Source organism: Anas acuta, chromosome 4 (assembly GCF_963932015.1).
Source record: "Anas acuta chromosome 4, bAnaAcu1.1, whole genome shotgun sequence".
Taxonomy (NCBI): Eukaryota; Metazoa; Chordata; class Aves; order Anseriformes; family Anatidae; genus Anas; species Anas acuta.
In genome coordinates this window covers 26,549,170-26,561,818 of record NC_088982.1, presented here as the reverse complement: position 1 = coordinate 26,561,818, position 12,649 = coordinate 26,549,170, and the positions used below count along the sequence as shown (strand labels likewise).

At 36.9% G+C, this 12,649-nt stretch overlaps 1 protein-coding gene and 1 long non-coding RNA gene across 5 annotated transcripts in view; one reads left to right on the top strand and one right to left on the bottom strand.

The window, feature by feature from the left end:
- GABRB1 (gamma-aminobutyric acid type A receptor subunit beta1) overlaps positions 1 to 12,649 on the bottom strand; it is a 128,038-nt gene that overhangs the window by 48,243 nt on the left and 67,146 nt on the right. For all 3 annotated transcript variants that reach the window (XR_011095920.1, XR_011095919.1, XM_068680265.1), the window contains exon 4: positions 12,226 to 12,446. Coding sequence is in view for 1 of the 3 variants with exons in the window: in XM_068680265.1 (XP_068536366.1) it covers positions 12,226 to 12,446 (221 nt within the window). In the remaining 2 variants the exon portion in view is untranslated. The remainder of the gene's footprint in view (positions 1 to 12,225; positions 12,447 to 12,649) is intronic.
- The window catches only part of LOC137855760 (uncharacterized), a 46,075-nt gene continuing 35,682 nt past the window's right edge, over positions 2,257 to 12,649 (top strand). Inside the window, exon 1 of one of the 2 annotated variants that reach the window (XR_011095923.1) lies at positions 2,257 to 3,079. This is a non-coding gene — a long non-coding RNA (uncharacterized lncRNA). The remainder of the gene's footprint in view (positions 3,080 to 12,649) is intronic. The other variant, XR_011095922.1, reaches the window with a different exon arrangement.

Sequence of the window (12,649 nt, the reverse complement as noted above, 5' to 3'; positions counted from 1 at the left end):
GCAGGGGGCTCCCAGGTAACACTGAGAAATCTTTAAGAGGCATTAATGCATACAAGTTGCCCATATTTGGATGATAGCTGTGTATTTTTAAACTTCCTAGAATCTGAGTTAAATTATCACTTAGCATTAATATTTTTAAAAGCATTTTACTTAGGAAATGTTTTGGTTGCTAAAATCCTTTGGCTCATCATACAGTGTTTCAGTGGAACTTGCCGTTCCTTGGATTCAAAGGCAGACAGTGAAAAACTACAGTTTTTCCTCAGCCCTTTTGAAAATCTGGCTGACGGATGTCTTGAGCCAATTTAGGTTTAACACTACCTAACATCCCAGAGAGATCTTGGAATTTGATTGTATTTTAGTAATTTTCTGCAAATGGATTAAATCTGTACTCTGTATAAAGAAGAAGCAGGATTAATTGTACTAACAATAGAATTAGCAGTCTCAAATGAAGAAATAATTTAAAAAATAAAAAAAGATGATCCACCACCCTTGAATCCCACTTCCTCCTATAAAAAGGCTAATTTTAGAGCTTTTTTTTTTTTTTTTTTAACACCTATTTTTTATAACTATTTTATAACTGTTTCATTTATTTCTTTCAGTGAGAGACTCAATATTTGGAGAGTTTGTAATGCAAGTAGGCCAGTAGTCAACTGTATTTCAAGGGGTTCTAACTGGGGTCAATGAAATAATTCTTAGCAAATAGTCTGACAATTTATTTCTCGCCCCATTTGCCAAACATCTGACTAGAAAATTTTCAAAAGCATTTATTCAGAAATATTTTTGAGGTACTGAAATATCTCTTGTAGGGTAGTTTGTTAGCTACAAAATAGAAATTGAAACAGAGAGATGGTCTTTCTTCTGTGGAAAAGTTTATCATCAAAACCTGAGGACAAATATAAAACACCCCACACCACCTAATAAAACCCCAAAATTACAGATTTCCACAGGAGACTTGCTTTTCATTTACACAAACATGTTACTAACAAGGCTGGAAGCAGAACATGGATCTCATGATTTATACTCCCAATAAAACCACTTGATCACCCTGTCTTACATAGTTTACAAATCCATCTACCTAAAGATTATGAAAAATACCTCATTTGCCAACTCCTGCCATACCCTCAGAGGTGGTTTTAGAGAGGCTGTGCTGAAAGGGACATCAACAGCACACATCTGATCATCAGATAGGTAAAGAGGCAGGCCTGAGAAGTGGCAAGAGCTCTGAAACTCACCAATTTCTTCTGTCTCTGCCATGATGCATGGGAGATGTCAGCTTACCCTCTTCAAGTAACTTATCTTCTGAAACCGTAAATTTTCTGTGTGATTTATGGAAATTATGGTCAAGTAAAAGAGTATATGTATCTTTTTTGGAAGATACAAATACTCTGTATCACTATCTTTTCGGGCTAAGCCTATTTCTGCTCATGCGTTTTTGGAAAATTGGTCCTTGGTATTTTTGCATTAACATGAAAAATTTGACACCTCATCTGTGCAAAATACACAATTTTGCAAAACTAAATACAAATAATTAGGACTTTCTATAAACACAAAACCAACCAAACAAGCAAGAAAACCTCCTCACAACCAAAAACCTGAATGGATTTGTGTTTTGCAGAAGATCTGGTCCCCTGATTAAATATATTTGGACATAGCCTATAATATACTTTTTGCCACAGAGCCCTGGTTTCTTGAGCCAGAGGTTTTGTACTCTTTCAAGCATTTTGCTTGAAGTCCCAAGTGATTACTGCTGTGTAGATTGCTCCTGTGTAAACCTCTCTGCTGTAGGTTTAATTGCTGAGTGAATTTTAAGTTACTTTATATTTGTCTATGCTTTTGACTCTTGATTTAGGCTCCTGGTATCTCCAATGCTTCTGATGTTTCTAGATTCCTCCCTGAAAGATGACATCTGTTTGCATTCATAATCCAAAAAAATACATCATCCTAAGTACATGTATGTATGTGTAGTATTTGCATTCTCGTGTCTGTTTCTGTTTCAGAAAAAGTGATCAGACCTGTGTTTTAAGGTGGGATTCTATTACCAATGCCATTACATAGTAATGTCACCTTGTTAATGGCTTTATAAATTATACCCTCTAGTTTCCACACATTTTGTCTCTTTCTTTTTTATTAGAAAATTACATGAGGGTGTTTTGGCCTGACAGTTATGGGATCACAAATGTTGGTACTAAAGCAAATGTGCTAAATAGAGAAATGTACTCTTGTATTTTATAGAGTAATTCATCTGCCATTTGATACTTCATTCTCCTCAAGGACTCACAGTGCAAATTGTTGCCATTCACAATAGGTCTCCCTCCTACCCTGATGGAGTAGCAATATTAAACACCAGCCAGGCTGGCAGCAAAATCCTGTGGCTTTTGTTGTTGTTGTTTTGTTTTGTTTTCAATTGGTTGGAAATAGAAGTGCTGAGGTACTAACAGGCCAACTCCTATTCTTGCCCTTGCCACCAGAGTGGTTCCAAAGAGTGTTTATTGATATGGTGATAGGCGCTTTTTATATATAAATTAAAGTATTTGTATATAAAATAATAATTAAAAAAATGTTTTCTAGACTGTAATTTTTTCTTGCCACTACTTCTAAATTAGGCCAACAATATTTGAGAAGAATGAAATTTTTCTTTTAAGTGAGATTTATAGAGGAGTGAGTGTTAAGAAAAAATACCTTTAAAGCATTTCTTTTAAAGCACTATTCTCAGAAAACACTTCACCTGTGCTGAGATTACTGAAAACATGGTTTGTGATTGCCCTAGTGAATTACTCAAGGCAGGGGTGTTGTTGATCCCTGAACACCTGAGAAGGTTGAAGCCAATCTTCTGTCTTGTGCAGCACAGAGCTGCCATGAGCCTTGTTAGCAAAGGAGATGTCTCTGACAAACATCAGCCCCCACAAACTGATAGGTTTTATTCTTTCTCCATTTTTACCTTGTGTGCCTTTATCAAAGTTGTCCCAGCATCCAAGCATCATTTCAGCAGCTTTTGGATGGTTTATGGCAGGAGGGTTCTTTACTCTTAGAGTGCCTTTACTCACCCTATTACACATCTAGGTGTGTTCATCAGTCTAGGGTAAGTCTCTCTTTCTGGTAAATATTCACTGCCTTCCCATGGCTTTTATTTACACACCTGGCACTTCTATTGTATATAAAAGGTAGGGATTTCTTTCATGTCTTCCAGCTTCTCTGATTTTGGTTGCACTGTTTCTTCAGTGATGTCACTGATCATTATCAATATAAATCCAAAAAGAGTGAAGCTGGGTTTTGAGCAGATAAGAACTTATAATTTTCTCCCTCAATGATAATTGTTCTTAACGTGCTAGAAATTAATAGTATGCAATCTGGAAATCTGCAGAAAAGTACAAATTTATTTATTTATTTATTTTTTAATATAATTTATTTCATTATTAGAGAGAAATGGATTTGCTTTTAGTAAATGTCTTTCTCATGATGAAAGGTTTTGTTTTTGGTTGGCCAATTTTGTGCTATTTGTACAACTAGCAGGTTATCAGGTGAGAACTTTTATGGTTTGTGAAAGGAGAAAGCTGTGGTGGCAAATATATGAGGTTCCTTGTGGATATTGCTTTTCAGATCTCCCCTGCCTCTCACCTTGCAAAATCAAGTAAAGAATGAAATACTCCCTAAAAACTGCCTATGATTGTGCTATAGTAGGGATTTTTAGACTGTTTATAAATTTATTTGAAATTCTTCTCTATCAAAGGTACTTTGGTCTTAATCTCTGCCACATTTATTTTTACATAATTTCTGTATCTCAGCATGTTTGAGGCATCATTTTACACACCACAGATAAGCTATGATTTGAATGGAGTTTTTTTTTTAAAAATATATATATATTAAAGGCTATTATATTAAGAAATGGAATTTTGATGCAGATTGTGTTGACAGTGGCAGAGTAATAACTCCAAAGCATTAGAAGATGTTCCCACTTCTGATAGGAGAGAAGGGAGGTCTTGTTCAAATTAATAGAGAGAACATAGTTCATTAGAGAGAAGAGAAGAAAATAATCCAAACCCAATTCATACCAAGAAAGCAAGAGATGATATATTGCATTGAAAAGATGTAATATATGCTTTACAGTGTCCTTCACCTTTAACATTAAACATTTGTTACTCTTCTTGTTGGACTGTCCAATTGTTATTGTTTTTTTTTTTTTTAATTCTTTGGATGGTATTAATGTAGTTAAATATTATCTTAACAGTATTAAGATAATTGAATAGGTGACAAATACTTTCAGTAATCTGAGTCTGATCCATAATATGCTTGAATTAAGAGGTCTTTGAATAAGGCCTACTGGGCTTTGCTCTACAAAATTCCTATGATTCAGTTCTGTGGAGTGCTGTGCTTGAAAGCTGTGATCAATTACCACATCTAAAGCTTGTATTTAAATTCAGGCCCATCTAAAGCTTGTATTTAAATTCAGGCCCATGAAGCCAGTTGTGAGTCCACCAGAATGCATATGTACTTTATTATTGGTTGCATATTTACAGCTGAGGCCATATCAAATACTTTGTTGTTGTTGTTCTTTAAATACTCTCTATAGGACTCATTTCACCTGAAGTGTTTCCCCACTTCATTTCCTCATTTATTTTTACATTAAAAAACAAACAAGCAAGCAAACAAAAAAAGTATAAACAGAATAAGAATTAGTTGGCTGAAATGGGAGGTTAAAATCTCCAAAAGCTCTATGATTCTATGAAATCAATTATTGGGTATTACTTGCTAATTCAGTCTGAGTTCATGAATAGCTGCTCCACACAGAGCTGCACTTTCTCTGTATAAAGGCTATGGGGGCAAAGAGAGGGAGGAGACCTAGCTGGGGGAATTCAATGCATGTCTCCTCAGTGGCAAAGGGAGCACTTCTTTTCGGGGTGGAGGTGGCTTGTCCTATGTTGTTTGTGAGGACATTTGTGCTAATGGAAGGCTTTCTCTGAATTACACCTGAGAAGGCGCTAAGGTTTTTTCCCATTTCTTGTAGGTCTTTAAAATAGCTTATAGGTTTCAGTTTTCCATTTCCATTTGTCCTATTTATTAGCTACCAATTTACTACTTCATTTTATCAAGCTCCATTTTGTGCTTGACACTAAATAAAACTTACAGGGTGTGATTTATATAGACCTTTACTACTGCAGGTAAAACAGAAAACCTGTAACTGCTTCTAGGTATAAACCAAAAATACCATTTTCAAAACACCACTGTAGTTTTAAGAGTGCACCTGCTTTTGTCTTAAACTTCTTCAGTTATGGCCGCATGTTAGAAATTACTACTGAGATCTCAGTCATGGGTATTCTTCATCAAATGATATTAAATTATAAAAACTTGTGTTGGCTGATGGGCCACAATATGTATAACAAATGTGTGAATAAAGCAGTAGTGAGATTGCATTTCCTTGTACATATAGCGTTTCATAGGTGTTAGTCCATCTATAGATGTAGCACAAAGGTTACAAATCCAACAGCTGCAGAGCTGGGAAGTGCCTTCTGGGACAGTTATGGAGCAATGTGTTATGGAGATTTTCCCTCCTGTGCCCAGCTAAATACCGGAGAAATAAAGCCAGGCTGAATTGAGCTTCATGTTACGAATGGACTAAATGTGCTGCTCACCCACTGATTTATCATCCCTATCATTCAGTAGTGCTATGTTTTTTCCAATATTTTTACATTAAGTAGAGTAGTAAGAAGCAGTGATTTGGTCAGAGAAGAGTCCTGCAAGAGCAGGAGGAGCCAGGTTTGGGGACAAGCACTCATGCCAGGACAGGATGGGCAGCATAAATGCAGGTTTCAATGTTTAAGCTGGAGAAAAGTCTGTCTGGATATGAGTAAATATTTCTGAAATGCAATACACACAGCAGAGACTTAGCAATATGTGCTGCTACTGCAGCGTTGCTCATGGCTGACAGGTTAAACAATGCAGGGGATGCTCTGTCTGGGGAAGAGACCACCATTAAAAAATCAAAAAGTACTTTTGATTTGAACTAGAGTAATGCAGTGGTTGTTTGTCATGAGCTTAGGAGTAGCCAGGTTGCATATCCTTGCTTTTTTTTTTTTTTTTTTTTTTTTTTGTGTGTGTATGTGTCTGAATATAATCTGAATATAATTAATTACATTAAATCTATATTAGATCTATGCAGCAATTCCCTTTGCTGCACAGCTCTGTGACTGGTGTGGGAAGATTCTTTTTGTTCCTTCAAACACATGAGTCAACTGTTTTGAAAGGCCTAGAAGAAAAGAGTGAAAGGTCCCAAACTGAAGAAAACATTTTTCTTCCACGAGTCAGGCATCTTTCTCTGCTTTGGGACTGCTTCCCATGTAAATACAGACATGAGTGTGGTTTCCCCAGGACAGCAGAGTGTGGTTATGGTGTTGAGCCTTGGCTCCTTTTTCCTTCTGAGGTGAATAAATTCTCCTAGCAGTGCACTTGGTGCTAGCACCTCCTGTGATTATGAGCTGTGCTGGTTGCCCATCAGGTGTCTTTGCTCCAGTAAAGGGAGTCTAGTGTGACCTGCAGCAGCCTGAACTGGTATCTGCAATGTACCCCTACCTCCTCCTAATAGCTGTAAGTGTAGGAGTATAATCATTTACCTGTGAATCCTGAAAAATGGCGCTCAGATTTTGAAAGGGAAACATTTTTGTTTCTGATTTTTGGAAGTAGAAGAAATGACAAATGTTTGGCTAATTTATTTTTGTAAAAATTTTGCAAATCTTGTGGTTTCAAAAATATAAAGGAAGTTCCCAATTTTTTACTCCAGTGTTTTTATTTATTTATTATTATTATTATTTAAATATACCTACTGCTAAATCTTGTGGTATTGATACATAGAAAAAAGGCACCTCATTTTTTTTTTTTCAAAGCCATTCTATCTCTTGATAAAAAGATGCTTTGTAAGTTTTGTGTTTTCTGTAGAGTGAGATAAAAAGTGGCTTTTTAGATGACGTTGCTTTGTATCATTCTGAATGAATGAATTTTTTTTTTTTTTTGGCTGGAGTTGTTTAGAAACACAGGTGATGACAATAGATTAATTATCAGCATGAGCAGGCTGCCTGTTGCCATGATGGCAAGTTGGCAAGTCCTGAAAAGGACCTGATAACAGACTCTTTAATCAAATCCATGAGAGTGTTTGGAAGAAAACCAGAAATGCATAGCCCCAGATCATGACAACACAAAAAAAAATATTACACAAAACAGTGAAATTTCACTGTACTAAAAGATTTGGCTAGCAAATTTCTTTAGAAACACTCTCAGATGTATTGCCATAATAGGGTGTCATGAAGGAAAGTTTATAATGAAATTTACAGTTTAAGATTGTAATTTAAAACAATGTTCTGTATTTAAATACAGCTTTTCTTTTATTCCACGCTTAGGATTCATTAGATTGACTTCCATGGATATTGCATGAGTGAATGGCTAGTAAATCCAGTGTTGCATGGGTTGATTCACATTGGTGAATTGGTTGGAGATGAATGACTGTCCTACAGTATTTACATGTATGTTATAGCAGAATTTATGCGTGTAAGAAAGGGTGAAATAAGTCTTTACCTTGAAGGCAAAGATCCACCTTCCCCTTTGCAGATATACTGGTGCCTAGTGTTGCTGCAGCAGTATGAAAACATGGTCTCAGTAAACCAAAATTTTTCAGTGCTGTAAGCCAGCCTTTCTTTTACTTGTCAAGGCATGCTCAGTACCTCTGCCTTGAAATGAATGAAGATCTACTCTTAATGATGACAGATGGGTTTGTGTCTGAACATCAGAAGGGAGGGAGATCTGTGTAAAGGTATCTATCATTGAAGGCATGTTGCTCCTCTTAGCTAATATTTTTTGAAGGGTGTGCAGCCTATTGTTGCTTTCAACACACTAGATGAAATTCTGCTGTCATTTATTTTGAGGTAATGTCATGATAACAGAACAGATGTCTCAGAAGAAATAAGATGTCATTGTTCTTCTAGTGAAATGCAGAGAAGAATTAAGAGAGAGCTGAATAATACTAGGAAAAGATGATTTAAATCAGAGCTTCCATTCATAATATCATGACATAAGAATTTGAGTTTGGAGTTCAGTACAACATATTAATAATAATTCATTTTAAAGACATATATCTCTAGCATCATACTTAAAAGAAGGAGAGAAAGGGCAAGCAAAAGAAAAACCTGCATCACCTGCTGGTTTGAGAAGCTAAAGCTTTGGGAGAGATTTCTAGAGAATCTTTCATGAAAGGGCAGTACAAGCAGTGAGAGGGACTGCTAGCACCAAAAGAGCTACAGCTAATGTGGTCTGATAGCTTATTAAAAATAGAGGGGTGGGGAAGTGGAGGAGCTGGAAGAAGAATCCCCTATTTTACAGGCAGTGCTGGACCAGGCTAGAGCTGTCTCAGACAAAACCGTCCCCATGCTGCAGATTTGCATGTTGGCTCAAAGGGAATTTGCCTTAGGAAGCAGGTAGCTTCTCTATCCCAATACATCATAGAAAATAATAATAGCTGCTGGAAGGAGTATTTGATAGAACCTGAAGTCACACATAGCAGGTACATAATGCTTAACAGCTGCACTCAATTTCCTTGGCATATTGAAATGGAATTCAATGGAAATATTAACGCGGAGTTAGATATGTTTATGTGTGTTTACTTGCTTGGGCAATAGGATGAAAAAGTTATTTGGTTAGTAATGCTGCACATTATTCACTACCATGAATAATAAACAGAAGTAGAATTTGCAATAGGACACATAACAGTAATTCACAGTTTTAGGGGGCAGAAAGCTTAGGAGTATTCTGTGTCTGTGCAAGTTGATATGCATGCATCTTCAATCTGTTGTAATATAGCAGCTGAAAGTTACTGGAAAAAAATAGCTAAAGGGGCTGTTTGTTTCCTCACAGAATTTGTGCTATAATGGAGACATATGAAAGTGATAATATTTTGCTATATGATATAAAACCAGCCCAGTGTATTCAGTATGTATTTCCCTTGTTTATTCATCTGTAAAGCCAAACAATTAACCTTGCTTTATTTTTCCTCAGCTGTGTTGGGACTGAACATTGCATCACTGCCAAACTGCTGGGCACGTGGATGCAAGCAGGGCAGGTTGTTTAGAGCTGTTGTGATTGTTCCAGTTCCTGTTTAAGGAAGCCAGTAAAATTTCATATCTGAACCTGAAAAGAAACATTTAACTCTGGACTGAAAAACAGAACATGGACATGGGGGAGAGCAAGCATTTAAATCATCCACGAGGGATGGTTTTAGGCCTTTTCTGAGAGGACTGATGATTTGCTGGGAGCTCAGACCCCAGTCTGCAGAGTAATTGGCGCTGTCTGCCTTTTTCCAGCCATGCCAGGCCAATGCTCCATTGTCAGTAGCTGAAATGAAACTCACAGGTCATGGCTCCTCTGTGTGAGGTTTAGTGATACTCTTTGCACTCTCTACTGTGTAGAAGCTGTATGCAAACTAAGACTCTGCAAAGTTTCTTCTCTGCCCACGAGGCTAAGATTGGAGCTGTGCTGAATTTTCGAACAGGCTATGTTTAATTTCACCTCATAACACTTTCTGCAACGTCTTCTCTCTTATGAGGCATATGTGTCATCTCGTATATGAAGAAATTGTTGTTTGTATGAACTAAGGGTAATCTGTAGGCTGACAGAGGCATGTTTATTACCATAAGGAAAGTGACCTCTAATAGACACAAAATGTTCAGTGCAGTAATTGCCATCTGTGGTATGAAACCCACTTCAATGTCTCTTAACTAAATTCTTCCTTCTGCTCTTTGTCTTCAATTAGATCGTTCATGTGGGATTGGGACTTTACATGTGTTTTCACTGGCAGACTGCAGAACAAATACTGCTCACCAGATGCATCTAAGCAGCTGTTTTCTTGGAGAAATGATGGCACAGCAGCTTGAGCTGCAAACAAGACCCAACAGCTGAACACCTCTTTCTGCACATGGTTGGTGATGAAGAGGTGCTGGTGGAGACAGGGACACGTCTGGCAATGACTGGCTCCCCTGAGCCCTTGCTGTTTTTCTCTCTGTGAGGAGAGAAAAAGCAGAAACCCAGGAAAGGCCTAGGTTGCCCTTGTGCCATTTATGTTAATGGCACAAGGCAGGGATGAAAGAGTAGAAGAGAATTGCCCAGTGCTGGAATGTATGTGGAATATAGATTGCCCTTTATGTCAGTGAGGTGTTTTTTTTTTTTTTTGTTTGTTTGGTTGGTTGGTTGTTTTTTTTTTTTCCTACTGAGATAGGTTAGGTATTGAATGGGGTATTAAGCTGCAGAGCTGTATCAGTTGCAGAGCTGATGCTTAACCATCCCAATATGAATGGTTATTTAATCACACCAACCAGGAGCCTCGTTATGTGAAGGATGCCATCTTTGCTGCTGCACTGGAGGTTTGCTTGAGCACCTCTGGGACTAGGAGCACAAACTGTTATGCTCAGCAGTGTCACAGCTTCTTGTCCAGGCTCATGCTTTGTGGATGAGGCCTGTAAGCGGACTTGCAGCAGATTCACCAGATGCTACAGCTTCTTTTGCTGTCTTCTGCAGAAGACAGTTATTGACATCAGATGTGCAGCATATATATGGAAATATGTGTACAACATATAGTGCTAGGTGTAGCAGTACACAAAGTGTTGTACACAAACTGCTTGTGAGGGACTATTTGACTCTAATACACACTTTTGCCATTATGCAAACCCTGGAATGAAATAAATCTATTTCCTGGCCTTAAACAAACAAACAAAAAAAGTATTTTGAAAAATTCTCAGGCCAAAAAGTCCTTTAATGATGACTGTTTTGCTAAATTGATTTTCAGTTTGATTGAAAAGAACTGTAGGAGGTCTGAAGGCAATGGGAAAGATGTGTTTTTTACATGCTCTGTTTAGCAGGTCATAATGACAGTCTGTAGTCTATCAGCTATTTCCTTATGGGTTCCTTGTTTTCCTTTTCACAACTGAAGCAGCAATTTTTCTGTAACAGAACAGATCTGTCTGTACCAAAGTGCCTTGGTGCCAAGTGATGCATGACCTTTGAATCTAATAAGTTCAAAAAAAAAAATTATGATAAACCAAAGTAATAATTTTTAAATTTTTTTGTTTGTTTGTTTGTTTTTTTGTTTCTTGTGAAGCTTCAGTTGATGGGTTGGAAAGTTCTCTGTGAGTGCATGGGTAATGATATGTTTTAGAAGGTTGTGCTTTTATAGGGTAACATGTCCCTTTAAACTTTTATTTTCAGTAAACTCTAAGTTATCTTTCCCAAAATATTACTTTCATTTTGAATTGCTACAGCAGTTCCTCTTCTTCTATCTCCCCCTCCCTCTCCCAATTTCCCCTCCTATTTTATGATTTTAAGGTATTTCATCTAGGTTTTATGCTTTATGTGATTGCTTGTTTTTTTTTTTTCCTTATTAACTGAAGTATGGTTTTGGTTTTATGCTTTCCAGGCATTTTCAGTGTTGAACAATAACAGTGATCAAAGGTTGTTTCAAGCAAGCAATGTGTTTTCCCCTTCTACCCACCCCTCAGCAAAGCTACTTTAACTTTAAAAATTATGCAAAGCCTACTCAAGCTCTGCAGCATAAGATACAACTTGGTTTGGTTTTAATTATACATTTTGAACATTATCATTAGATCATGTCTGTTCTGACCTTAGAATATATTTTATCTATTGCGGTAAATATAGGTTGTATTTTATAAAGTAGCAGTGGTGGTATGAAGAGACAATGATAAACCAAGGCAGATTAAAGAAAATCTATATTCACAAGCATCAGTAATCTTTAAATAGTTCAAGTAAATTCACAAATTTACTCTTTTTATTCCTTACCAAATTTATTCCCTACCAAATGTTGGATGCAGATGACTCCCAAATTTTGCATTTTATATCATTCTAAAGAACTGCATGAAAGATTTCAGAAGGAATGATTTGTCTAAGTTATGGCTGATTATCAGGTAAGAACAGTACTAACATGCTCAGAAGAGCTGAAAGAAACACTTTACTTTTCTTAGTTATAGCTAATAAAAGTATTTTTGATGCCTTGTGGAAAATAGTTGGATGTATTTTTGTGCTGTATATAGTATATTTGCTGACTTTTAAAGCCACAGTGAGAAACCAAGAAAAAGGAGAGCACTGGTAACACCTGCACTTACCAACCACTAGCCATATGTCTGATTTAAAACAAGCAAACAAACAACAAGCAAAAACAAAAGCAAAAAAATGACAACATACCGTAGACCGTAAAGGACTGTTCCATCTGGATGGAGCCGAATCATTCGGTTTTTCACTGTCACTCCATGGACAAATGACTTCTTGTCATTTAGGAAATATGTGTCAGGCACCCAGAGCTGGTCAGCCACTCTGTTGTCCAGTGTTAGGTTCAGAGGTATTCCAGAATAAGAAAGCCTTTTATCCCTCCAGGACTGCTGGAAGTACATGGTAAGGGTGTAATCCTACAGAATAAATGAGAAAGGCTTTTCGTATTTTGCATACTGAATAACTTAACATAAATTTAGTTTTAAATAACTTTCCGTTCAGTAGCAGAATATCAAAAAAGCACCAGGAAGTTTAAGGTTCATTGCAATGTTGTCAATAACTGTGAGTCTTGGCTTGTTTGTGTTAATGTAGAACTTCACACTACTCCCCAGTGGCAGTG